At 40.0% G+C, this 27,815-nt stretch overlaps 2 protein-coding genes across 2 annotated transcripts; one reads left to right on the top strand and one right to left on the bottom strand.

The window, feature by feature from the left end:
* Positions 1-414: 414 nt before the first annotated feature.
* plch2b (phospholipase C, eta 2b) lies at positions 415-14,871 on the top strand. The gene is made up of 20 exons (XM_084736271.1): positions 415-1,039; positions 3,414-3,560; positions 4,599-4,842; positions 4,992-5,121; positions 6,112-6,282; positions 7,620-7,713; positions 7,826-8,029; positions 8,135-8,255; positions 8,372-8,543; positions 10,121-10,234; positions 10,384-10,467; positions 10,620-10,717; positions 10,820-10,908; positions 11,001-11,186; positions 11,285-11,392; positions 11,748-11,872; positions 11,977-12,061; positions 12,145-12,291; positions 13,533-13,612; positions 13,700-14,871. Exons 1-20 carry the CDS (start codon positions 688-690, stop codon positions 14,837-14,839), a joined length of 3,891 nt encoding a protein of 1,296 aa, XP_084592397.1. The 5' UTR covers positions 415-687; the 3' UTR covers positions 14,840-14,871.
* A 2,151-nt stretch (positions 14,872-17,022) lies between these two features.
* Positions 17,023-25,114, bottom strand: grik6 (glutamate receptor, ionotropic, kainate 6). Its single transcript, XM_084745291.1, has 10 exons — positions 24,838-25,114; positions 24,575-24,660; positions 22,368-22,399; positions 22,091-22,270; positions 21,676-21,899; positions 20,632-20,729; positions 20,269-20,486; positions 18,978-19,197; positions 18,193-18,437; positions 17,023-17,172 (listed from the first exon to the last, which is right to left on the bottom strand). Exons 2-10 carry the CDS (start codon positions 24,657-24,659, stop codon positions 17,068-17,070), a joined length of 1,407 nt encoding a protein of 468 aa, XP_084601417.1. The 5' UTR covers position 24,660; positions 24,838-25,114; the 3' UTR covers positions 17,023-17,067.
* Positions 25,115-27,815: the final 2,701 nt, after the last annotated feature.

Here is a 27,815-nt window from a genome sequence, read left to right as displayed (position 1 = left end):
TCAGAGATATACGTCTGTCTTTTCTGGAGAAACTCTATTTATACTTGTATGTGTTTTAAAATTTAATTGGTCTCTTTGTAACATGATATATGCATATACATTTATTCTATGTCACACAGTCGCCTATAGGGGGAAATCATCGCACACAGTTGAAGAGAGGACATTTCAAGCTTGTTAATATAAATGCACCAGTGTGACTATAACCTTAAACCATGATAGTGTCTGTCCTAAAACCAGCCTATTAAAGGTTCTATATTCTTTAACGAGCAGGGCTGCTCTACCTGTAGTTAAATGAATATTTGCACCCTTTCCTGTCCCACTCTCTTTCTTCAGAGGCTTACTGGTTGCGTGAAAATCCCTCCATGAAAGCAAGGCTGAAGCCTCACTCCAGGATTACAGCTTGAGGAAGATTTAGTGACACATGTTGCACACTCTTTCTCAGCAAGACGTCTCTCAGTGCAGCCACATGAGTACAGAAGAAGAACCCATGGCTGCTGCTACACCGGCTCACTGGGCGCAGGATGACGAGGAATGAGCCTTCAGGATGGGAATACTGTTCCCTGATCCCATGTGGGAAGACTTTAACTGGAAGAAGAGGATATGCTGACACTTTGAAATCTGCATGAGAGAAGCCGTGCTATAAACAAACTCTGCTGAATGAGGGGGAGGTGGGTTCAAGAGGTGTGAATGGGACAGGAGAGCTGGACTCAAATGCACACTTCAGGGATGAGCAGCACCCCAGCGATGGCTCCTCTGTCTCCAGGGCTGAGCGGCAGCCCACCTCTGTCCTCCATGTCACCCAAGAAGGCCAACTTTCAGTCTTTAGGGTCTCTGTCTGCAGGGATGTTCTCCCCCTCACTGGCCAGGGCCTCCTTTCACCAGGGGAAACAGGCCTCGGGCGCTCTGAACTCTCCATCCCCGTCCATTATGAGCTCTCCAAAACTCTGGCAGAAAGCATCCATCTCCAGACTGGCAGAGGAGTTCTTCTGGATTGGTGGCAGTGTGGTCGCACAGCCAAAATGGAGGCTGGGTCAGATAGGTAAGATTCACTAATGGCTCATTAAATAATGTTGCTTTCAAACACTCAAATTAATACTCAAATTTTAAGTAAGATTCACTAATGGCTCATTGAATAATGTTGCTTTCAAACACTCAGGTTAATGCAGAATATCAACAGGTTGTGGAGCAGAAGTGCCAACAAACTGCTGAAAACTAAAGACAGGATTTTACATATTGTTTTTCTTAATGGACACATTAATATATTAAGTATTTTAGAACCGGCATGTGATTTTCTTTTAGCCTTTAATGTTGGTCTCTAAGCAACACAATGTAACAGAACAGAGCTGGGCATGGCCTGTGAGTAGATAACAGGCATATGGACAGTAGACAATCCTTTAGGATTAGCCTGAATGATGTGCCAGGTTGCGTCACATGCATCTGAGCTTCAGATTACAAACAAAGCTTACCTGCTCTCAGCACACAAAACAATCACACCACTTCACCATGACATATGTTACAAAAAATTGTTGATTATATTACATGCTATTTTACTACAAGTAATGTGCACACACCTTTTTTAAAGCTGCAAGAAATGTCAGCAAAGAAAAGTCAGAAGAAATTATTTGAATCACCGTGAGGCAGCTGATAACTGATGGGTTTGTTTGTTAGACATAATGTCAGGGTTGTGTATCTTTTCCTTCCTCCTTCTTATCATTTACACATATACAGCTACTTAAATCCCCGTGTGACGCAGCCTATAATCTCATAAACAAGTGCTTGTTGTTTAAACCTCTACTTGTCTCAGCTGCTTCAGAGACTCCATATGTGTTGTTATGTCTTCCAGTCACAACACATGACTGGCTGTATTCTATTATACAACAAACTGTCTCAGCAAAATTTGTTATAACAATAACTTTTGACAAATTAAGTGGAAAATTGACAAGCTTAGGCCTCACATGCTACATTCCACATACAGTACACTGAATATTTGATTGTCTAATAGAGGGGGGCGGCCACTTGACTCTTTTGTTGGAACAATGTTTTAAATTTATTTTAAACATTTTCAGGTGTACATCAACAAGTAACCTCTGTCAGTAACATAACATATTGGTACACCACTTGTATGTGTGGGCTGGTGGGGGTCGGAGGGGTGTGATCATAAACCCTGCTACCAAGGCAGAAGACAATAATATACAACTTTACAGTGAATAACTATTAAAGTCAACTCTCAAATTAGTCCTACTGCACTGTTACACATTCACAAATTAACTGTATTTAAACCTCTTCTTACAGGAGCTTACAGGAAAACAGTTTAACCAAAAGTGAAATATATACATTAAGCCTTTATATCTCTTTAGTTTGATTCATAAAACAAACCCCATGTGCATGTCTCATTAGCATTTCTATAGTGCTGTGTATGTTACCTAATGTGTTACCTCATTAGCAGAATGCAGCAAAAACATCTCCATTTCAACACGTTACTGCAAAACTACTCGTCATCACCAAGGATTTGCAACTCTCTTAACCTTTATACTGGGGTACATGCATGTGTTTTAGAGGAATATTAACCCACCTGTATGAGCCAGAAAACTTCAGCTCGATTGCTTGAGTATTGTCCTAACGCTGTAATAGGGATGTCTATTTTTAACCACATTTAACTCATTTATCTTATTATTTTAGCAAAGAACTGTACCATTGTCACATAATGAACTGCAAATCATCCTAATGACTTAACATCTTTTTAATGACATTTTTAATTCCTGTAAATATACTGCATTTTAACATGCACTGTCTACATGAATATTTATATCCACTTTCTAACCCTTTACACTCTGCATATTTATGTCTTCTATATATATATTTTAACCCTTTACATATGACCTACCCCTTTCCCCAGGGTCTGCCTCAAAATCACACTATACATGGAGGATATTTCAACAGTGCATTGTAAAGCAAATAAAGAACAAAATAAGCCAATATTATGCTTCTAGCAGTGATGAGTGCCTGCCTCCTGTCCTCAAGCATAACCAGCCCTGCACTGTTCATCCTAGGAACTAACAGCTCTGTAAAGAGTGACTCCACTGATGAATAGACAAAAACCCCTTTCACACATACACTGCAGCTCTGCAAGTATCTAGACATCACCCGGAGGAGCTGCATGTGTGAACACAAATGTCCTTATTAGTTGGCCCAGACACTCTGCCAGTTCCCTAGTCCTAATTCTGTGCGAGCCACGTGTGAATAGACAGAGTGTGCAGTGGTTGCCACATGACCACCAACATCTTTTTATTAACAGTGCATGCTGAGACTTGTAATTGATGGACACATGATACATAAAAATGTTCCCATTTGGTTCAAATCCCATAGCAGCCACTTGACTCTTGATAAGCTTGTCTTCTTGTGCTCTCCTGCAGTGGAGAGGTGTATGTGCACCATGCAGACTGGCACTCAGATGACCAAAATGAAAGGGAAGAAAAAAGGACTGGTCCGATTCTTTTACCTGGACGAGCACAAGTCCTGCATCCGGTGGCGACCCTCCAGGAAACACGACAAGGCCAAAAGTGAGTCATCATCACAACTGAACTGTCAATTTTTATTTTTCAGCATGTGATCACATGGCAAGAGAGAAACTACTGTAAAACTAATCGCCATCATTAATAATAAATAGCCTGAACTTAATATGAGGCTTGCACATAAACCTTATGATGTATCTTGCTATCAGTCAACATAGCGACAGCTCTGATACCTCTCAGAATGATCCATGACATTAGATTGTAACCCCTCTGTGTTTTTTCAAGCAACGTGCACATAAAAGTTTTGCTGTGTCCCATTATTCCTAAAGGGTAAACAGGCTGTAAAGAGTTCAAGAAATGGTTGTTTGAGTTATCTGTTGGTTATGAAGTGAGCGTGGTGTAAACTCCCTCCTCAGGGGATCATCACTTAAAGAGATCAAACATGCGCAATTACTTGACAGCACCAAAGTGTCACCTTCTCCTAACCATGATCAGAACTGTGTCCATTACATCGGTCTGTTCTTCATAACAACAGTCTGTTACAAAGGAATAACTACATTACATTTTGGACATTTTCCCGAAAAATGAAGTACAACTCCAGGTAGAAGAAAAATGTGTTTCCATCACATTATTTGTGCTTTCCCAAATAACATATTTGGACTCAGGTGCAACCCTAGTAAAACCTGAGTAAAAATTACTTTGAGTAAATTTATTGTTTGAGTTATTTATTGATTATGATGCTTCATGATGCTGCTCTGAGCCCATAGTTCTTTCAGTAATAGATTTTACTGATTAGTTGGTTTAATGTTTAAATTAAATGCATTTAACCAACCTTGAAAGAGGAAGAAAAAACTCCCCCAAAAATCCTATCGTAAAAACACAACAGCCTCAAGAAAATGTGTAATTCATATGAAGCTAAAAAGAGACTTTGGGAGGTAGATGGAAGTAGTACTGCGTAACTATAGGCAATCTGAAGTTGAAGTCAGGTGCAAATAGACTCTAGACTATCACCAGCACCGCTGACCCAAATACTGTGATGCATGTTTCTGAATGACCCTCACCACTTTTCTTGATCTTCTGTTTCAGTAACTATTGATTCCATCCATGAAGTCTGCGAGGGGAAGAAGTCAGAGATCTTCAGGCGATACGCAGACAACCGCTTCGACCCAAACTGCTGCTTCAGTATTTACTACGGAGAGCGAGTGAAGTCTCTGGACCTGGTGTCCACCAACTCAGAGGAGGCCCGCACCTGGATCACTGGGCTGAAGTACCTCATGGCTGGTATCAGTGATGAAGACAGTCTGGCCCGGAGACAGCGCACACGTGATCAATATCCTTCATCTAGCCTGTCATACACATATTTAATATCATTTATATCTTATCCATTTATACAAGAAGTTGAGAATAATCTGAGAGAGCTACACATGTGAAGTGACCTGATCTGGATCCCTGTAGTTTCTTCCTTAACTGCAGCCTCATGTGGTTACAACAGACTTTCTCTGAGGCCGACAAAAACGGAGATGGCACCCTGAGCATCGGAGAGGTTCACCAGCTGCTCCACAAACTCAATGTGAATTTACCCAAGGAGAAAGTCAGGCAGATGTTTCAAGTAAGACTTAAATCCTCAAAGGTTAATCATGCAAATTCTGAATGAAACCACCATCATTAGTTATTGCATTATAAACATTTTTTTTTAAGTTTAGACCTGATGGTGGCACTAGTGGAAATATTAAAGGATCACTAAAGTAATTTTGTCTTGCTGACGGGAACATGGCAATCAACCTGGTAGTTACTAAGGCATTTCACTCAAAATCACCCTTGTGAACCTCATGGTGGCACTACAGCCAGTAGGATTCATCCTCTGGGCACCATGAACATCTGTACAAAACTTCATCACTATGCATATATTTCTTGCTGAGATATTTCAGTTTGGACCAAAGTGATGGACCTACATGCAGATAACATTGATTTTCATGGAGCCACACTGCCAATATGGCTAAAAATAACTAATTAAATAAGAAGGTTTGATTCTGGCACAAAATGTTTCTAAAACAGTAAAAAACTGACAGAAGGACAGGATCATAATGGAATTATTTCTGAATGCACTTATGATGTTGGCAAATGCTTTTTCCTCAGTGTGCAAACTGGCAACAGAAAGAAAAGAAACTGAAAAAAGTAAAAGATTTTTGAAAAAAGGGTGGTTAAAGGCAGAAAATCCTTCATGCTTCCTTAAGAAGCCTGTTCTTGGTGTGATCTTCAGATCAGTCCGGTCAGAGAAGCAGTAAGACAGGCATGTATATACAGTATTTTGGCAGGACAGTGCAGCAGAGTGCCACAGGATAGCCATATGGCCACAGATGAAACAGATGGCTTTAGATGGACTGCAGCACTGCTTTAGTTCAGCAGCTCAGTGTCCTGCCCTCCTGACGATGATGATGATGATCATCTCTGTGAACGAGCTCCATCATGTTTGATGGTGATGGAGATATGGTGGGTCTATGGTGGGGCATATTTTCTTTGGCAGGGTGGTTATCTGAAATCACACACACACTGAGAGAGTTATTCCTTGCTCGTAAAATACTTTTGTCGTTATCTGTAGGACGCAGACACGGATGACAACCAGGGCTCTCTGGCCTTTGAAGAATTCTGCTCGTTCTACAAGATGATTTCCACACGCAGAGACCTCTACCTGATAATGATCTCCTACAGCAATCAGAAAGAAGTCATGGATCTTCACGACATTGCACGCTTTCTGGAAAATGAACAGAAGGTATAACAAAATGTGAAGAGTTTTTCATGTTAGAGAGATCCCCTCCTATTGTGTGTTTTTATTTTAAAGTTTTTATACTGAAGATTTTCATTAAATCAAAGCACTATTTTGGTCAGAATTATTTTCTGAAATAGCCACTTTACTGTCTGCAACAGTAAATAAATATAAATAAATAAAAAGTGGCCAAGTGAGACTACAGAGGTTGTGTGGGACATTAAATGTCACCATGCTGAACACCATAGACATATAAACACATAGACACAACACTGGGCTTTGGATCATTCATTAATGTAACTGCCATATAGGTCCCAACACGACTGGCCTGTGAAATTTCTTAACCAATTTTAGTTAGTAATTTTTATATTCAAGGTTTCATGACCTATCTGGAGTAGTTTGAAGTTGTTTCCTACCCCATGAAGATCATAGACCTTTGAATATAATATGACTCATTGAAATAGGTTAAGACATAAAAATTCTGGAGCTTTTTATTCAGAAAAAATGCAGCAATATGGCAGCAATGTTGACATATTGCAGCAAAGGGCCAAAGAGGTCAACACGGTGCCTTTATATTTTATGTGTATGGCTGAACATTAGTCATTTAGTGGTGGTGACAGAGGGTCATGTTAATGTGGTTCGGATTGTTAGCTTTTTTACTTCTAGTGATAGTATTGACTTCAAAAATCATAAAAAAATGATGTTAATTTCTGAAGATTATCGTGCAAAATAAAACACGTCAATATCATTCACTTTTCTTTTGCCACAGACCTTATTTTCTGCAATAATCCAATTATTTTCTGCAATATTCCAAAATCCAATGAAAATATATTCTTGACTTCTTGTCAAGGAAATCCACCATTCTCATGTTGTATTCAAACTGCCTTCACATGTTCACAGGAAACATGCATGTCTGTTTGTAATTTTATCAAACTGATCTCCATCTCACTGTTTCCCAGGATTTCAAAAGAATCAAAGAAAGACACAATGTAACACAAATGTAAAGCTGCAAAATTAATTAAAGGCATACATGGTAAATAGACAGATTTTAAGCCTTTATATAAAAGAACTTAAGGGTATAATATATGGGATAATATACATGTTTCTGGATGCACGATTAAAAATTGGCTGGAGAAAAGTCTGGAGCACAGCAAAATATGAGAAAATAAGAAAATACAGGCAAGAGAGCAAGGTGTGTGCAGATTCAGACGCCAACACAGACTTTTAGTGGGTCATAAGTGACAATGAGTGTATTATTGTGTATTATTTCACAATAAAAGCAGTGTTTGATTTCTCGAACATATGTGTAAAAAATGACATTCCTTCTATTGTTTTATTTGCAGATGCGAGGTCTGGCCAAAGAGCATCTAATTGACATTGTGGCCAAGTTTGAGCCCTGTCCTGAGAACCTGCAGCGTATGGTGCTGGGGATTGATGGTACGAGGAACTTTTTAGCAATGCACATGAACACCAAGAAGCATCTGTAACCTCACATCTGTCATTTGGACCAGGCGTGACAACAACATGGTCTGACACTTTCTCCCTCCAGGTTTTACTAACTTCATGAGGAGTCCTGCAGGTGACATCTTCAACCCTGACCACAACCAGGTGAACCAGGACATGACGCAGCCTCTCAATAACTACTTCATTGCCACCTCACACAACACCTACCTGACAGGAGACCAGCTGCTCTCTCAGTCCAGAGTGGAAATGTACGCCTATGTTCTGCAGGCAGGCTGTCGCTGTGTGGAGGGTGAGAGCCTCTAAAACCAGATCTTCAGCTCTCTGCACTCTGATTTTATGACATTACAGACAGTGTGACTCACTCAGTCTTTGTTCTGTCTTTCTCCTCTGTCAGTGGACTGCTGGGACGGCCCTGATGGGGAGCCCATTATTCATCACGGCTACACCTTGACATCTAAAATTCTTTTCAAAGACGTTATTGAAACAATTAACAAATATGCCTTCACAAAATCACAGTAAGTGCCTCTGGGTCCTGACACTGAAGTGTTTTGTCAAGTTTTCACAATTAAAAGCATCACAGCTGTGCATCATGTCGGATCAGTGGCTTATCATCATTTCATCCCCCTTCCAGGTACCCAGTGATCTTGTCCATAGAGAACCACTGCACTGTGCCTCAGCAGAAGAAGATGGCCAAGTATCTGAAAGAAGTACTGCAGGACAAACTGGATCTGTCCAACGTAAACACACATGAATGCAAAAAGCTGCCCTCCCCTGAGATCCTGAAAGGGAAAGTTTTAGTCAAGGTAAGGATTGTTCTTAGCAAAAAACTGTTTGTTTTAATGCTGTGACTTCTGAGCTAAAAGGATACTCTAAAAAGTACTACATGAAACACACAAAACACCCTGTGATCACACAAAACATTATAAAGGCCTATCTTATGGCCGGCACAAGGCAATGCATAGAAAATTATAACTATCATTGCTAGCTTTGAACTGATGCATGTCATTTTTACTCAAGTACTTGCACCGACTGTATGCCCGTGGGCATGTTGGTCTAAAATGAGGTGTGGTCAGGCACATTGTTGGTGCATTGCTATTTTTTAAGGCAGCAAAAAGAGACTGTGCTATTGATCAACAAAAGTTTATGGCACAGTTACTGTTATTTAAAGTTCCCATGAAAAGGATAGCGGACTGCTTATTGCTCACATTTCCTGTAAAACAGGCAGCTAGGGAGTGACTTATGACAGGCATTGATTGACGTTTACAGTAGCTGGATCAGGAACAAAACAGCCTCAGAGACTAATGGAGGCCAATTTGACGACGTGGAGTAGGCTACCGTACTGAGTTGGTTATTTTGCTGGGTTTGGCTCCCAGATCCTGGGACTGAGTCACAGCTAAGCAAGCTAACAGCAGCAGTTAGCTAAGTACTTTACTATACTTTAGAAAGGTTTACTTTAGCAACAAGTAAAGCTATTTGTGAAGATTCTCAGTGATCCACATTATGGTGTACGCTAAGGGTAATTGTTGGCAACTGGACTTGGAACCCTTAGCAAACAAATATAGCAATTTTTCAACCAGCAGCTGGAGGACATTAGAGGGGAAAGCAGTAAATATTTTATCTATAACATACATATGATCCAGTTTTAGCCAAATCAGTGAATAAATTTATGTAATTGTGTATTTGGGCAGTGGATCCCTTTCCCCAGAAACACTGCTGTCCGTCTGGTGGATGGATTTACTCGCCTGAGCTCCAGTGTCTCATAAATGAGAAAGTGTTTCATGGGATGCAAATTTAGTAATGCCCTGAGTGCAGGATGAGTCATCAACAGTTTTTAATTGTTTTCCAGAAAAATACAAACTCTGAAATACCATTAAAAACACCTGATATGATATGAATATCTACAAAACAACTTTTTTGTCATTGCTGGGCCAGATGCTGGCATATAGGTGATGTATAGTGCAATATGTGATAAAAAACACTTAAAGGTATTTATACGCAGTTTCACAACACAGTGACTCTTTGCCTCTATGATACTGCAGTTAATCCACAGGTTATAAAGTTAACATTCTGATTAATAGTGGATGGGCTGTGGGTGGGTGAAATAGGGTGAAGTGTCTTCCTGTTAAGAGAGTTGCTGTGTGCATTTACGCACAAGGTACAGCAGTGTAACTTCATTAAGTGGCATTACATTATGATTTGCAGAATCCATCATTTAAATAGCAATGAATCAGAGGCAGGCACACCTGGCTCTTAAAGGGAAATTAGCACCAGCCAGAGCCGCCTAAAATACACTTTGCCATGTTTTAAACCATGTACTATAGATCATCCAAATATATAATAATAATATTCAATCATTGTAATAATCAATCTTGTTTTCCAGGGAAAAAAGCTGCCAGCAAACCTTGATCCTGAAGCAGAGGAGGGTGACGTGTCTGATGAAGACACTGGTGACGAGGAAGAGGAGGACGACGATGATGATGATGATGACCCACAGGCAAATAAAATGAGATGGCTAGAAAGATAGCAAAAAGATAGATAGATAGATAGATAGATAGATAGATAGATAGATAGATAGATAGATAGATAGATAGATAGATAGATAGATAGATAAACATAATTATGCATTATATTTGACTGTTTTAGGATGGGAATGGTTTAACCTCTGCCAATCCATCCAAAAAGAAAAGGCGATTTGGCAGATCGATCATGAGGAGCTTCAAACGAAAGGTCAGCCCTTTGTGTATTTTCTCAACCAACTTCTATAAGGCCATTTTACTTGTTGTACACATTAGCTACCATCAGAGCAATTTAATACATCTGACAGGCTTGGACGGGCTGTGTAAAGGAAAGAAAAGTAAAAACAACTTTTTTTTTTTCAGAGGAAAAAGAGAATAAAAGTGAAAAATAAGGCAGCATCTGATGGCGAGTCAGACCACAGCAGCAGCAGGGAGAGGACACAGATTGTTTACCATCCCAAGTAAGTCTAGTAACTGAATTAATTAAGTAGTTTGAGCCATGTAGTACTGTCACTATCAGCAGTTAGAGTGGTTGTACTGTATGTCTATAACTCACCCTTCAGGAAGAGGAAAACAATGAGGCTGTCTCGAGCTCTGTCCGACCTGGTCAAGTACACAAAATCTGTCCGTGTGCATGACATAGAAACACAAGGTAAAAGGTCTCCACAGTGACCATCAAATCTCTGTATATTTTTATTGCATGAATAGCCTTATAGTTTGATGCTGTTTCTTTCTGTTTGGTAGCATTAACGAACAGTTGGCAGGTGTCATCCCTCAATGAGACTGTTATGAACCAGATCTTACAGCTGAAGCCAGGTCAGCTGGTCCGTTTCAACCAACGCCAACTTCTGAGAGTCTACCCGTCCAACTACAGAGTGGACTCGAGCAACTTCAACCCACAGCCGTACTGGAATGCAGGATGCCATATGGGTGAGACTGTCACAGAGGCTGCAATACCGCCTACATTGAGAAAATTACAATGTTTAGCAGCTTTTTATTTATGTACATATGTTGATGTTTCTTTCTAGTTGCGCTGAATTATCAAACAGAGGGCCGAATGCTTGAACTGAACCGAGCAAAGTTCTCAACCAATGGAAACTGTGGATATATTTTGAAGCCTAAGTGCATGCGTAAAGGTATGTGTACATTCAGATTGTGCAGAAGTGTTGTTCTATGAGGTTCTTTTTGATAGTCAGTGTATTATCTACAGTAGATGGTTGTCGACATTTTGGAGATGCACAGAGGAGCTAAGCAATATACTGCTGTGTACAGGATCAGCAGCAAAATGTATTTTTCTGCTCACTGTCCACAGCACTAAGTCAATCGGTACTCCTGCTGCTTCTCCAAAGTAGGGGTTTGCAGACCGCCATCTATTGCATGTAATACACTGACTATGGAGAAGAACCTGATATAAAACCACTTAAAAAATCCAAACTATCCATTTAAAGGCAACTGTCCTTTTATGAGGAGGTTTTTTTTTTTTTCTTTCAGGTGCCTTTAACCCCACGGTGGACGATCCTCTGCCAGGGCACAGAAAGACTCAGTTAGTACTGAAGATCATCAGCGGACAGCAGCTTCCCAAACCCAAAGACTCCATGTTTGGGGACAGAGGAGAGGTGAGGACAACATACTGCAGATATGATCTATTATTGAGACACCTGACAAACCTCATGTTTTCATCACTAAAATGCTATTTTTTCTCATGTGTATGTTCTTCCAGATTATCGATCCCTTTGTTGAGGTTGAGATAATCGGTCTACCTATTGATTGTTCCAAGCAGCAGACCAGAGTGGTTGATGATAATGGTATGTGCACAAAATACAAGTTGTAATGCAAATCTCACCACAAACAGTCGACTGTCTGTAACTCCCACACAACTGTTGTTCAGGTTTTAACCCAATGTGGGAAGAAACCCTCGTCTTCAACATCCAAATGCCACAGATTGCCCTTGTGCGTTTCCAAGTGTGGGATCATGATCCTATTGGACGAGATTTCATTGGACAGAGGACTGTTGCTTTCACCAGTATGATGCCAGGTACACTTAGATTATATGCAAAGCCTGAGTGTGCAAGCTTTTTTTTTAGTTTGCAGAAAAACATCAAAGGATTAGCTTGATATGTTGGGAAATACACTTATTGGCTTTCGTGCAGAAAGTGTAGTGAGAGGATCTTTACAGCTCTCATATCTGTCCAATCAATAAGCCAGTTAGCTTAGCACAAACACTGGAAACAGGGAGAAAACAGTTAGCTTTGCCCTCTTTGAAAACCTGCCTGCACATCTAAATCTCACTTATGAAAAAGTTATATCCTGTATTAAGTTCTTGAAATCTCATCATAATGGCAACACTCCAGCAGGTTGCTGCAGTCAGCGAAGAAATAATCTCACACATAGGCCTTTTTAAAAGCACAGCTTGTCATTTCTATCAAAGACCATATATTTAATTAGTAGACTGGGTCTGAAAAGTGATACCAGTGTTGAAGAGCCTTAAACCTGCATTCTTTCAAACGGCCAGCAGGAGATGACTGCACTGGTTGCCAAAAAAGTCACATGTATGCACCTTTAAAACAAAATTACCATAGGTTCAGGCCTTCTTCAACACAGAATGATGTTCATTTTCTAAATTATGGTTGTAAAGCAGAGTATGGTTTTGGGCGGGGCTATCATTGAGTTATTCAAATGCTACACACATGACTCACAAAACTCAGATCAAACTGTCGGACTAGGTAGTGCTGATGGACCAAGATACTGTTCCTACATTGCCTATTTCAGGCTTAAATTGTTTTAGAAACTGTTAAACTGTAATAACAGAAAGACTGTGACCTGATAGCGACCTGGTGGCCACTATTGTGTTCTACTACATCACCTATTTCTCACTTAAAATGTTCTCGGAAACATATTTTAGTTGACTGTTTAGTTGTAATATGAGAAAGATCGCTACCAGGCTGGCTGCCATACAAAGAACCTCCTCAGTCACAGCACATCACCCACCAGATCCACATGATCTTAGGTACTGTGTATGCTCTGGTCACAAAAACAAAATATAGCAACCCCTGTAATGCCAAACTCAAGGCTTCAAAATGGTCGTTTAATAAAACAATGGGTGATGTCATGATTTGTTCAACTTAATTTCTAAATTTTAGTTTTTCCACCGAACCATATGTCAATTAGCCAACTCTCTGCAAGAAAGCAAATATACATAGCTCCCAAAATATCAAACTATTCATATAATATGAATTAAGTTTAGGTTCACATGAAATTTCAATGCACAATTTATAGGTTATCGGCATGTGTACCTAGAGGGAATGGCAGAGTCGTCCATCTTTGTTCATGTTGCTATCAATGATGTCACAGGAAAGGTAAGGTACTTCAAATAAACTCCCAGACATAATTCTAATTTCAGCTTCAGCTCTATTTTAAAACCTCTGGTGTCCTTTGTCAAACAGGTCAAACCCAAAAATGCAGTCGAAGCTGCCAGAAAACACATTCAGGCAGCCAAGAAGCATATGAAGGGTAATCAAAGACAGCCTTCTCTGGACTTCTCTGTCCTGTCCTCAGAAGACGGACGAGCTCTGCACTTCCGCAAAGATCTGGATGCCATCTCTATGGACAGCAGGAATGGGGAAATGCCTCCTCTGTCTCCTTTGGTACTGGGGCCTGCAGCCAAGGCTGCCATCCACAAAGGGGCCATGAGCGAGCCAGTGAAGCGAGCTCACAGAGTTAAAATTCATGAACCACCGGAGATGAGGAGAGGCTTCTTCAGCCGGATGTCCTCCACTGACTCCCACCACATGGGGCCTGCTCCTTATGTTCAAGCAGATAGCTTTGACCTCGACCCCTCTCCCCAGGCTTCTTGTCTTGACATTCATGCTCCTGAAAGCCAAAATCCAATTCAAGAAGAGTTGGAGATTGAACCTGATGAAGCACCGGAGTCAAACTGTGCTGAGCAGGAGACAGTTCAGACATGTGAACCAAAGCAGCCTGAACAACCTGAAGAATTACCAAAAGAACCAGAGCCAGACCAGGATGTTGCCACTGAACCTGAGCAACCCCCAGAAACTCAGACTGATTCATTCCCTGAGCCTCAGCCTCAGCCCGTGCCACAGCCTCCGCTCCTGCCTGAAACCAAACCCCCGCCACTTATCCCTCCATCATCCCCTGCCAGGGTGAGACGGACCCTAGAAGCTCCAGCCACGCCCCGACCGTCCACACCAATACGAACAAAGGCCCGCTCACGCAGTTGCCCTCGAAAACAGACTACCTCTCCTCAGACTCCAATGGTGAACCGCAGGCCTGCTGTCCACTGGCAGATGCAGCGATCGCAGAAGTATGGCAGCTACCGCGGTCAGGTGAGGCCCATACCCAATGGCCTCTGCCTGTCTGACAGCACGTCCAGCAGCAGCGACGGCAGCACTGACAGCCTGGAGTTTGTGCCCACCAGTGTGCCAGCTGGGGAGGAGCAAAGTGAGGGCACACTGCAGAGGGAGATGAAGGCTCTTTTTGACGAGAAGATGAGAGCGATACGCTGTAAATCACCACTTTTTCTAAATGGTGAGTCAGAGATGATGTATGAGTCAGATTTGTAAAGTAAAAAGAACTGAAGGTACAAAAGTTAAAAGTAAATGGGGGGTTGTATGAAGTACTCCAAAGTTAGTTATCTCTTTTCCATACAGAGGAGCTAAAAATAGAAAAATAAGATTGAATTGTGACCTTAGAATCAAAAGTCAAATCAAATCATGGATTTTGAGTATCGTGACACTCCTATGCCACATGACGTCTGTAACATGACCTGGTTACTGGAACCTCAAACATGGTCTTATCCCAAAACTAACCAAGTATTCTTTTTGTGGCTAAAACTGCTTCCATTTCTGAGCTACAAGCTACATTAGTTGTGTAGCTCTGAGAGCTTTTAAAAACACTTTTAAAGACCTCTTTCTTTATTGTTTGATTGGCCTTTTCATATAAAAATTCTAAACATTTAATCAACACAACATTAATAAAAGGCTTCGAATGAATCCTGGTGCAAATATTTGAGCTAGCTAACCTACCAAATCACTTTGTGGCACTTATCAATAATGATGAACTCATTAAATATTTAATATTTATTCAGGTAAGTCCCACTGAGACAGTCTCATTTGCAAGAGAGACTTGATTGTACACCATTTAAAAACATAATAAGAACAAATTTGAAACATTCCTGGACAATTAATCTATAGACGATTGCAATCAATTAAATATCAAGTCATAATAAATAAATACAGCAAAAAAATAAAGTCTGTTAAGGAATTTAAGCAAAGCTTGTAGGAAAGTATTATTTACAACTAGTATTATCATCCCAAGTGCACAAACACTCTTGTGAGCCACAATGGATTGTTTTGTAACTCCTCAAGCAAGAAACTCTCAAATACCCTCCAGAAACCACCAGCAAAAGTGCAGAGGCTGATGTACCGAACATTAGCCATGCTACAACTGCCGCTAACTTAGCAGCTAGGGGTAAGCACAAATGAGAGAAGACCATAGATATATTATAATTATCAAGGTACAGAACACAAAGATGGCGCCCATTCAGTCCAATGAAAGTTGCTTGTCCGGTGCATAAGCCAAAAAAAATCTAGCTTCCACATTTACTTGCTGGTTATATCTCCCACTGAATATGTGCAGTAAAGTTTCCACCCTCACCTCCACCTGGGAGTTCTGCTCGACCCATAAACTTCACATTGTGATGATGTCGCAGATTTTGAAATAGCTTTTTTTTTGGATCAAGGAAAGTTTTAAATATAAAACTTCCATTAATGAAATATTCATAATAGAAAGAGTCATAACTGACCCTGTTCATGGTTTGTTTTACAGCCGTCTCTTTTATAATGGTGGCTTATGGGGGAAATGATTTTTGGGCCACTTGAAAATAATTAACGCAATATCTGTAGCTGAAGGTTCCTGCTCTGTCTCTAGCTAAAGGGTACATGGCCTGCAAAACATTAACGTCTTTCACTGGTAATCCTTTTTTTATAAACTGGGTCATGTTGACCTCATCTACTGTAAGTAATACACTAACTCTGGAGAAGTACATCATACAACCCCACTTCAAAAAATCTGAACCACCTGTTTAAATGGTTGTATTAAATCATGACTTTGGTTTTTACTGTGTTTTGTTTGTTTGTTTTAGATTAGACCATGGTTTAGATTTGTGACTCCAACGTCCCCTAGAAGAGGAAGAGTAACAACACAATCAGAGAAAGGAGGTGAAGGAGGATGATGAGGAGTACTGAGTCACAAAGCAGCTACGATTTTCTTTCTAGGTAAACTGGAAAACACCACGCAGAATTACACAATTAGACATTTTTTATTACTATAGGCCTGCTGTAATGTTTACAATCAGCACAGGTTTTATGCATGAAATACTTTTTAAAATGAAATTGTTGAAATCATGTGATGCCATTGCCAACTGTACAAAACAGCATGATGCAGTCATAAAAAAGTAACTGTAAACTTAGAAAGAAAAACTAAGTATATATGCACTACTTGTTAGTCAAATTGACAGCTTTTAAGTGTAAACACTGATCATTTTAATAATTATTTTTTATAATATTTAAACTATAACGTTTGCTTTTTCATTGAAATTGTAGAGTTCCTACTTGAACATCAATAAATTGACTATTTTAATAAAATGTTTTCAATTGTTTTTCTTTTTTTCTGATGTATCTTACAAGTTCAAAACCTACAATTAATTTAATTATTGTGACAAATATTAGAACAAATTCTGAAACAGATATCAAACCCAATCCCAGTTTTCACACATGTTAAAACATGTTTCCTATGCTTTTTCTTTATCTTTGTCTACATTTTCCTGGGGTTTGTTTGCATCGCTGGTCCTCAAGCGCAGACTCAGTTCTTCAGTCAGAACAGTGCAGCAGGATTTCTGTAGGGAGGGCACAAAAATATAGACAATAGTGAAACAAATCAATTCAGTGTGTGTAGGATTTGCAATCAACTCGCCTCACTCTTCCGTTCCAAGTGTGCAGTAGAACCTACAGAGTCCGCAAAACTTGTGAATAAACAGTGTTAGGCCTTTTCAACCAACAAGGAACCATCCCTGTTTAGGTTCCTACACCTACTTTTGAACCGTTCGTGAACATGGCCACCAAAAATAAACTGATGCAAAACTTGAAAAGTTGGTTCTCAGCTGGAACCAAAAAAATAGCAGGATTTCCTTGGGAACCAAAGTGGACATGTCATATTCTGCAGGCTGTTGTGCTTTGTGCAACACCCTCTGTTGATGACATCCTTGATCACAACCTTGGATCTGCGCAAAACTGGTGGAAATGCGGACTGGTTCCCTAGATAGCACCAAGGTTCCAAGAATCTTGAACCAAACTGTTCAAGAACCAGAGCTAATTTGTTGGAAAAGGGCCGTGTTTGGTTCGTCTGTTCTGGACTACACTAGAAACAAGGCAGTTCAACATGGTGGAAGAGGAACTGTGCCTTCTGCAGATATATAAACAGCTCATCCTCAGGCAACGAAAACACAACCATACTAATGAAAACATACTTTTGACTATTATATTCCATTTCTGCCATATTGTGCCAATAAATCTTTTGTTGAATTTAGTGGTTGTGTGGATGATTGAGCATGAGTGAGTCTGTTTGTGTCCTCTAGATTTTGGTGTTTTACAGTTGATGAAAGCTTTGAAAAACGTGTGGAAAGTGACAAGGTTGCTTTTAACTATAATCGATGGACTTCTCTTTAAATGGTTGAACAAATGTTGCAGCCTTCAGGCTTATAAAACAATTTCAGATCCCACTGCATAAACACAAATGCACATCATGGAGCAAAAAGCAAGGCTATTTGGTTTTAATCTGAAACATTTTTGTAGGTAGATATGTTTTGTTTTGTTTTTTTTGCCTGACAGCAGTAATTTCTGAATGCACTTGCACATACCTTCTGCTCAGCTGCACTTGTGCGGCTCTTGGAGGCGAGCTCCAGGACAGCCAGCAGTGCTCCCAGCCCCAGGCCAAGGGAAAGAACCAGGAACATCCCCTTGAGACTGTGCGGCTGCACAGCCAAAGACTTGGCCTTGTCTGCTATGCAGCTGCTGGCCCACCACTTACTGCGCAGGTAAGCCAGCTCCCCTGCCTCGCTCAGCTGTAGGATCGCCACACTGAGGTTCTTTATGATGGGTGAGCCTGGAGGAAATTGATGTAGGTTGATACGTTTAATGTTAATAATATTGTCAAGTGGCAATAGCACAATGTGTTACAATTGAAGCTCGTAACAAAATAAAAGTGTTAAAATATGAGCATCAAAATATACATTATCATTTAAATGTTGCAGCTGGTAAATGTGGAGCTAATTATAATTACTTTATATAATGCTGGATATTTTGCGATTTCTACCGAGGGATCAATAAATTCTTAATCTTAATCTATTATATTACATCATAATTTATTTGCAGATTATGTTTTGTATTGTCAGTATGAATCTGCAAAGTAACTAAATTTATCAAATAAATGTAGCAGAGTAAAAAGTACAGTAATTCCCTCAGAACTGTGGTGGAATAAAAGTATAACGTCACATAAACTCAAGTAAAGCCGAAATACCTCAAAATTTTACTTAAGTACAGTACTTAAATTAAATGTTGTTAATTACTTTCCACCACTGACCATTTTAATCTTACTTAAATCTTAAATCATTGTTTAATGAGTTTTCAGAATGAGCAGCCTCACCGACGGCGGCAGCGATGCTGTAACCCCTCATGCCAACGACTTCATGCGCCCTGACCAGTTCACAATGCCGTGCTACTGCCAAGTCCAAAGAAACAGACTCTCCAATAAAGGCAAAGTTTCCCTCTTTTGCACGCCGGACCCCTTCATCCATGGATGACACAAAACTCTTTGTTCTCTCCATGTGCTCATAGATTCTGCGGTAAACTGGATTGTTTGAATTCTGCACGGGGGAAAAACAGAATTAGAGGAACAGCAGTGAGACGGGAGATACATAAAGCCTGGATTATACTCCCAAACAGGCACATACATAGACAACTTCAGAAACCACATATTCATAGTAGTTCTCTTTACTTTTGGAGTAGATAAGATCTATTTCACAAGTGCAGTAGATCAGCGTCTACTGGATCGATATTGTGGCTGCAAGGACAAGCTTTTCGGACAGGTCTGTGCAGTCACAACAAATTGGAGGTAAACCAGTACTACATTTTACGTGAGGGTGTGTGTGACGTGCATGTGACGTGTGACTCTACTGTGTGGAACCTTTCCTTCAAGTGGACTACTGAAAGTAGTATAAACAGAAGTACTGCGAGTCTGTGGTGTCCACAGGTTTTATACGTCTTGCATCTGCCAGTTCACAAGTGTCTGCTAGGGTCTGTTTGATGTAAATGTTGTCAGCAGAGGGTGGATGCGGAGGCTCTGTGCAGACAGTTACGTACACCCAATTTGTTGTAGCCATGCACACTTGTCTACAGACATGTCCACTACGCCTGTAACGTAGACACCAATCAACTGTGCATGTGTGGGGTATGTCCTCAAAGCAGACTCCAAAATGTAAGTTAAACAGAACTACTCCACATCCCCGTGTATGTGCCTGTTTGGGAGCGCAAAGACAATATGTACTTCCTGCGTCTGCTAGTGCCCAAGGGTTTTTGTCATCAGAGGGTTAGTTCAGGCTCAATGTGGACATTTAAATATCCCTAATTGTTGTGGCCACAAGGACTTGTCCACATGGCCACTACACCTGCTCTGTAGACGCAAATCTACTTTGCATATGTTGAACACTTTCTCCAAGCAGACTCCAGAAAGTAAAACAGAACTACTACACATCCTCATTGTCCACAGCTGTCCGTGTTCATATTCATTTAAGAGTATAATCAGCCTTAATCCAGACTCTATGTGCTGACCACACAGAGCCTACACGTACCCTCTGATGATAAAATTTATGTCAGATGGACTCTCGTGCATCCACACAGAAAGTATATCACCGGCTTAAGTGATCTAATGTCTGTACCTTAAAGAAGGCGAGGGTGGAAGAACCAGCCAAACAGCCGTACTCAATCATGTCCTGATTGGCCAAGTCATCAAAGCCTTTAATCGTCAGGTGGGAGGAGTCAGAGGTCTTAGAGGAGCTGAGGTTGGAGAAATAACAAGCCAGGAGGACGATGGTGAATAACCACCAACTGCAACAGATGACGCGCCCTGAAAGAGCTTTGGGGTGAGGCCCAGCACCTGACAACACAGAAAGAGTCAGGTCAAAAGAAAAAAATGTCACAGAGAATTTCCAGAAAAGAAACAAATGAGCAAAATCACTCAGCCTAGAGATTCTCCTCCTCTGTTTTTGGTGCCATACAAAGTGTCTGGTTTAGCTGTTTACCTTGTAGAGTCAGAGCTCCAGCTGTGTACCACAAGCTGTGGAGGAAGCTGAATCTGTTCTCCTCACTCTGAGGCTGACTCCATTCACATGGGCTCAGTCTGTATTTGCATAAAAATATTATTTATTAATGTGACAGCACTCAGAGGGACTCCACTGCCAGCAGAAAAGTGGCAAAATCCACTGACAAGAAATTCATATTTAAATGGGTAGTGTGGATTATTTGAAGTGGGGTCGTATGAGGTAGTTATTGATAGTCAGTGTATGAAGTGTATTACCTACAGTAGATGGTGGTCGACATGCCCCCAGTTTGGACAGGCAGCAGGAGTACTGCAGTGGACAGGGTCAGCATCAAAACATATTTTTGCCAGCTAAAAAATCAATATAATTTTAAGTATATGCTATATCTATAATATTTTCAGTGATTTATCTCGTCCGTTGACAGCCTTTTCCAATGGGAGACCATTGTTATATAAGACAAATATTGCACTCTCTTGCTCAACCAGACTCCATTTGCAAAACCAGTCATTTTAACTTGCAGAACACAGGTGTCACTGGTTTACCGGTGCCTCAACCAGCTGGTTTGTTTGTGTTATTGTGTGAATTTGGTGAATCTGAACTAACCTTTCAAAACACCGAAGCTTCACAATAACACAAACAAATTAGGAGATTGATGCAGTGGCAGATGAGCAACTCTTGTGTTCTGTGAGGTAAAAAGACTGTTTTAGCCAATGGAGTTTGGTTGAATTGAAGAGAGCGATATTTGGCTTGTATAATGTTGGTTTCCTGTTGGAAAAGGCTGTCTGACAAGTAAAGCAGTGAATATATTCTACATATAGTGTACACCTAAAATGATATAGATTTTTTCAGGTGACTAAAATACATTTTGCTGTCCATAGCAGTACATTGACTAGCAATAAATACCTCATACAACTCCTCTTCAAATAATGCAAACTATTCCTTTAAATTAACAACACATCAATAAATTTCACTAAATAAATGATAATTATCATTTAAAAAACATTTTTAACTATTTGCATGACCAACCTGGTAACTACAAAGATGCAGGCAGCTGTTCCCAGGTAGGCGATGAGTATACCAACCCAGGTCTCGGCTGTGAAGGGGCTAAGGAAATCAAAGAATCCCGTTTCCTCCGAGATGTCCTTCCTCAGCAGGATGCTGACTCCTGTCTGCATGAACGGTTTGGTCATCCCCACCGCTCTCTCCCGAGCTGCAGTAAGAGTCAGTGGAGCAATCGCAAGGTCTGCCTCCTGTAGGGAATGAATAAATACTTTGAGAGAAGATATTTTAATTGCACCAATGAACCCTAATGACATCATTCACACCGAATATTAATTTATTTTGAATGCATTAATTGTGAGTCACAGATGCCAGCTGGGCAATTCAGGCTTCTGCAGAATAGCTTGCTGACCTCACCAAATGTCAGTTTTCATGTACTCACGCCTCTCGCCACTTCTCCAATCATCCCATTCCAGTTCCCGCTCTCATCCTGTCTGCCATATGAGCCATCCTTCACCAGATGCACTTTGTACTTGAAGCCCAGTTTCTTGGCTACTTCAGACAGCAGATCCATACAAAAGCCCTCCAGCTGTGAGCCTTTGGACGTTGTATATGGCTCTTGCTAAAAGAAAATATGTTAAAAGGTAATCAGTGAAATGTATGTATAGTGAACTGTGTATTAACCTTTACTAGAGTCTTGAGAGACACAAAAGAGCTACCTTTATTGTTGTGATTCTCAGCTCTGATGGCACTGATGTCAAGGGAGAAAAGTAAGGAACATGTTAGTATGATAACTTTTAGATACAAACAGATTTCCTTAGATACAAGTGGGAGGAGCTCTAAGGAAAAAAGTTCAGGAACCACTGGTTTAAAGTGTGGAGGATTTAGCAGTACCTAGCAGTGAGCTTAAACTCTCCCTTCCAAGCCTGTAGGAAGGCTGTGAAACTTTTGCAAAACGCCAAAGGCCGTATTTAGGGGCAGTTTTTGATTTGTCTGTTTTGGGCTACTGCAGAAACATGGCAGTTCAACATGGTGGCCTCTGTGGAAAAAGACATGTGCCCTCTATAGATATAAATGGTTTATTAAGGTATCAAAAATGCAACAATGGGTGCTCCCATAGCTCAGTTGGCAGAGCGTTGCTCAGAGGCTGTTGGTCCTCTGCAGCGGTTGCTGGTTCAATTCCCGCCTGTGGCCCATTTGCTGCATGTCATTTCCCCTCTCTCTACCCCCTGTCCTGTCATATCTTCAGCTGTCCCTATCTAAATAAAGGCAAAAAGCCCCCCAAAAAATAATCTTTAAAAAAAATGCAACAATGGTGGCCAGGTAGCTCAGTTGTTAGTGTGTTTGAGGCTGTGAGCACTTTGCAGCAGCCATGGGTTCAACACCCGTCTGCGGCCCTTTGCTGCATGTCATTCCTCGACTCTGTCTTCCCCTTTCGTGTCATATCTTCAGCTGTCCTATAGATTTGTCACTGCTCACCTTTGGCTGTTATATTGTTGTTGTTGTTGTTGTCACTGCTGCATTGCACTGTGAGATATTTATGCCAGCGTTGTGTCCAGTGCTTGCATACAGCAATACCTCATGTACTATTGGTTTCATACTAAGGTTTCGGATGTACAAAAAAAATCTCACATACTGTTTTATTGTATTAAATAGCATGTTTGTATGGAATTTCGGGTGCAGTGTTAATCACCCAACCCCTTTAAGTACAGCCTGACAAAGCAGATAATGTAGCTGTAGAGTCTTATTCTATATGAATTAGATTTTTATTGCATACGTCTTCTGTTTTGAAATGTTTAAAATGTAATGTAATATGTTTACTTAAATGTTGCCTCATTCTTTATTATGTGGTGAAACTTAATTAAAAATGTACAATAAAAAAAATGAAAATAAATAAATTCATGGCTCATCCTTGCAGTACACCAGGCTGTCTATTTCGGGAACCACTGTTTTAGATATACAAGCCATACTATTAGAGTGGTGAACAAATAATGGGGATACATTAGAGATAGACAGTTACTGACCACGGGTTTATTTTGCCTGACAAAAGCTTTTTTTTTTGCAATTGATGTCCACCCTAAATTGATCAGAATCAAAGACGTCTTTGTGTATTGGCCATCCTCAGACTTTACTCTGGCATGCAGAGATGTTTGAGGTGAATTTTGGGGTGCATGTATTGACCCTTTAGTCACAGCTGGCTTCCGGTGTCCTAGAGATCTGGAACGATTTGCACACCACAATCTATTTAGCGCAGCGTTTTAATTCAAAGACCATCAATGCCATGGCACTGGGAGATGGGAGGGCAGTCAAAGAGTATCAAAAGCTTCAATTCAGGCCAAGGCCTCAGGGATCCATCACCACAGGGTGATCCTGACAACCATCAGATCCTCCTTTTCAAAAGATGACACGTATACAAGCTCTTCAAGCCCCTGTCACTTTTTGGCCACTGTGAATCACAGAGCTTTTGTTTGCTCCATACAGTTGATTTATTACCGTTTTTTGTGAGGGTGTCAACTGGCTTGCTTCCCTGTCTGTTCTGTTTTGGACAGGATGTGGCGCTACACTTTGATATTGATCTGGGCTAACTGTTTATGCATTTATGTCTCGTCGAGCCTGAGAGATTTTTACCAAATCCAGCAGAGAAAACATGAGGGATTTGGCAAAGAAAAAAAGCAAGCTGCCACCACACTGAATTACAAAAGCAGTGACCGGGTCAGACTTGGAAATATCAGAATAAAGAGACAAAAGAAAAATCTTCTGCTGTTGTCAGTCACACCAACCTCTACATCGATGCACGATCAATCACTTTCAACATGTTTTGAGGTTAAAATGGGTCAGTGTCAGCTGACAAGCATAGTCAAATCTGTTATATTGATTTGGTGTATTAGTATTATTTTTGCATATGTACAAAAAAACAGTCCCTCACCTGCAGTGCATGCTCCCATGTCCAGGAAAAACCCAACAGAAAACACAGAGAAGCCAAAAAGCAACATGATTTTCCTGATTTGCATCCTGCATGTCATAAGAAGACAGTTAGTGGTTGGTTTTGCATCAAATAAATCACATGTACAAACTTAAATAAAATGTATATTGTGCTTTTCTTGATATAAATGCAAAGATGTGGTAAAAATTAAATAGTGACACTGATGCTCATTGAGGAGAGTAAATATAAGTGGATTTCCTTCCTACCTGTCAAGAGTCCAAGCTCTGGCTGCTGGATTGGCGTCAGACTTCAGACAGACCCCAGTGAGCTCGACTGTGATGCAGCGAGATCTGAACTTTTTCACATTCAAATGTGTAAAGACAGCCAACTAAGCTTCTGTGGGTGGAGAAAGTGGATGACTTTTGGAGGGGTGGAGAGAAGCAGCATGAAGTATGAATGTATAGCTTCCACTGTGGAACAAATGTGGTTATTTATACTAAAAATACCCTGACTGATATCTTAATGATATAAATGGATTAAAGAAACATCTGAGTAACAACATCTTATTATAGATCAGTAACATTATACTACAGTTTATTATGAAAAAATAAACATGTCTACGAGGACACACAGAAATACCACAAAAAGACACACTATTACTATGAGGAGGCACAAAAGTACCACTAAAAGACACGAATGATCACAAATAAGAGACATAATAGACACAAAATGACTATAAGGAGACTTTCAATTTGGATATGCTCCTATAATAGGGGTGGGGGGCTATTTAAAGCCTAATACTTAAAGCTACTGTAGTGCAATGAACTACTTACACATTAATAACATATATAGATACACTAACACAAATACAAATGACTAAACAAAACCCCAAAGTTCAGTATAAAACAACCTGTAACATCAGATTTTGCAGCATCACAGTAGCTTATACTGCTGCTGTTTATTAACATTTTCAAAAGTAAAAAAATCTCACCATAGACTTGGCTGACTGGCTAACATTTTGTGTGGCCCTGAAGAATAATCACACTGTGACAGCACAGGGAGAAAACACGCATTGAGTGAACATATTCATGCAGGGAACCAAAGACGTGTTATCTTTGTGAAAGAAATAGCTAAAAGATGACCTTGGAAAGATGTCAAAGGCTCAGTTAAGAGTTGAATAGCAAGGATATACTGTTAGCAGTCTTGTATATACCTTTGCTGCTCCTTCATTTATTTAAATAGCACTCATATTATATTCTTTCTACAGTTTTATAACATATTTTTGTTTAATGTATGTTACTGTCAGTTTTTCCTATGCTCTCTTGACTTTGAAAACCTATTTGGCAATGAAACCGATTCTGATTAACCTTTTGGGCACAGATTTAAAAAAAAAAAACTACCAATCTGTTTAAAATGAACAGTGACCAAGGAGATGTTTCTTCCTTACAGCTCCAAAATGGACATTCAATACTTTGATTTGATTGTATTTTTTCAGATTAGCTCTCTGGATGACTCTTGTGTTCATGATGATGGCGATGTGTGTTTTAATGCAGTGGTTCCCAGACTGGGGGGGCGCAGAGCCACTGAGGCTCTGGTCAGACATCAGTCAGAGTGTGTCTTTGGGAGCACTTATAATTGATAATAACTGTGTGGTGGGGAGTGTGAACTTTTTTTGTCTTCTGTAGGTTGGGAATAGCAAAAAAAAGCTAGTGATGAGCTCAAATTTGCAATTAAAAGCTTGTGCACACCCTCAGTTTCTCATAGACAGGTGCATAGGAGGGTTAAGGTCAGGTTTTACCTGATGAGGTTCTAAGGACCGTCACTTTATCCTAAAAAAGTCTAATGCAAGAAAAGGACAGTGTGAGGGAGCCCCCTTTTTAAAAAAAAAAAAAAAAAAAAAAAAAAAGTTTGGTTTTAATGAATGATGCAATGTTTATAGTAGTGAATACTAACAAGCTCATTCAGAGCAATTAATTATTGTTTTGTTTTCATTTCTACTTTAAAGTCTCGGTCAACCAGACCTCTCTTCGACCATGCACAACCCCATATCAAAAAATCAGATCTATCCCTTAAAAATCATTCTGGCAGGTTTACTTTTAGAGTGAGAGCTAATACATAACAGTATAATATGCAGCAATTTAGTATTTCACTAATTATTATGTCATAAATTGGAGTTATGATGGAAGCCTGCGCTCAGTTATAAGCTGAAGAGACTGATATAAATCAGTTTCAAAGCAACAGGAACCGTCTCCATAGTGAGACAGCAGACTAAATTAGTCACCATGTGTGTTCAGCAGACATTTTATGGCTCCTGTGGGTAAACTAGTGACCTCAAGAACTGAGTCAGCTCATCAATTAGTGTTTCTAAGTTTGAATTAGATCATGCAGACTTTAAAGTGAGTAATAATATATAAATTAATTCAGCAAAACCCTGCTGGCACGGTGAAATTATTGTGTCTCAGCATGGGCATGTGATCGTCCTGTAATTTGAAGTAAGTGCACAGACTCCTGCCAGTGGATGAGCTTAATTTCCTAAAAATCATTGTTGGCTTTGATAGGCCTCAAACTCTTAACATTATTGTCAAATATGGAACCAAAAGAACCAAAGAGGGTCCTGAAAATCAGCTGCACTTATTCTAATGGAGTCATTTTGTTAGCTCAGCTGATGGAAGCCTACAGAATCAGTGTGAATGATTTATGTAACGCAGGGTCACATAAATACTGCATTACATCTATTCAGTTACCTGCTCAGTTATATTGTATATACATTTTATCTCCTTACATTAAGGTATAAATGCTGTTTCAAAGAAAATTTGACACTTCCTGGAATTAACATTAAATCATATATGATATATGATTTTAATTCATTAATGTTCTATAACTTTATTATTAAATGTGGCTTAAACAATGGTCAAATAATATGTCTAGAATTATAAAAGAATTAACTCCTCTTTTGGTCATTAAGGTCTCAGAATCTCCAGAAACAATATTGCGGACGTGACCTCAGTGTCCCTAATTAAATGTAGCGAAAGAAGAATCATGCCAAATTAATTTTATATGTCAGGTAAGCTCACAAATGTGATGCTGATTTTTATTATAAACATGTCAGGCAGGAAACAAACAAGAGAGAGACAAATGAACAATTAAAAAAAGCTAAGAAACACATGAATGAGGCTTTGAAACTGAATGTTTGACAGAACAGATCCAACTCAATATCCCCTTACTTGCTTTTTTTTTTTTTTTT

Source organism: Lutjanus erythropterus, chromosome 2 (genome assembly GCF_056507025.1).
Source record: "Lutjanus erythropterus isolate fLutEry1 chromosome 2, fLutEry1.hap2, whole genome shotgun sequence".
NCBI classification, from domain to species: domain Eukaryota; kingdom Metazoa; phylum Chordata; class Actinopteri; order Lutjaniformes; family Lutjanidae; genus Lutjanus; species Lutjanus erythropterus.
Note: the sequence above shows the minus strand (reverse complement) of the source record. Positions and strands in the feature narration are given on the sequence as shown.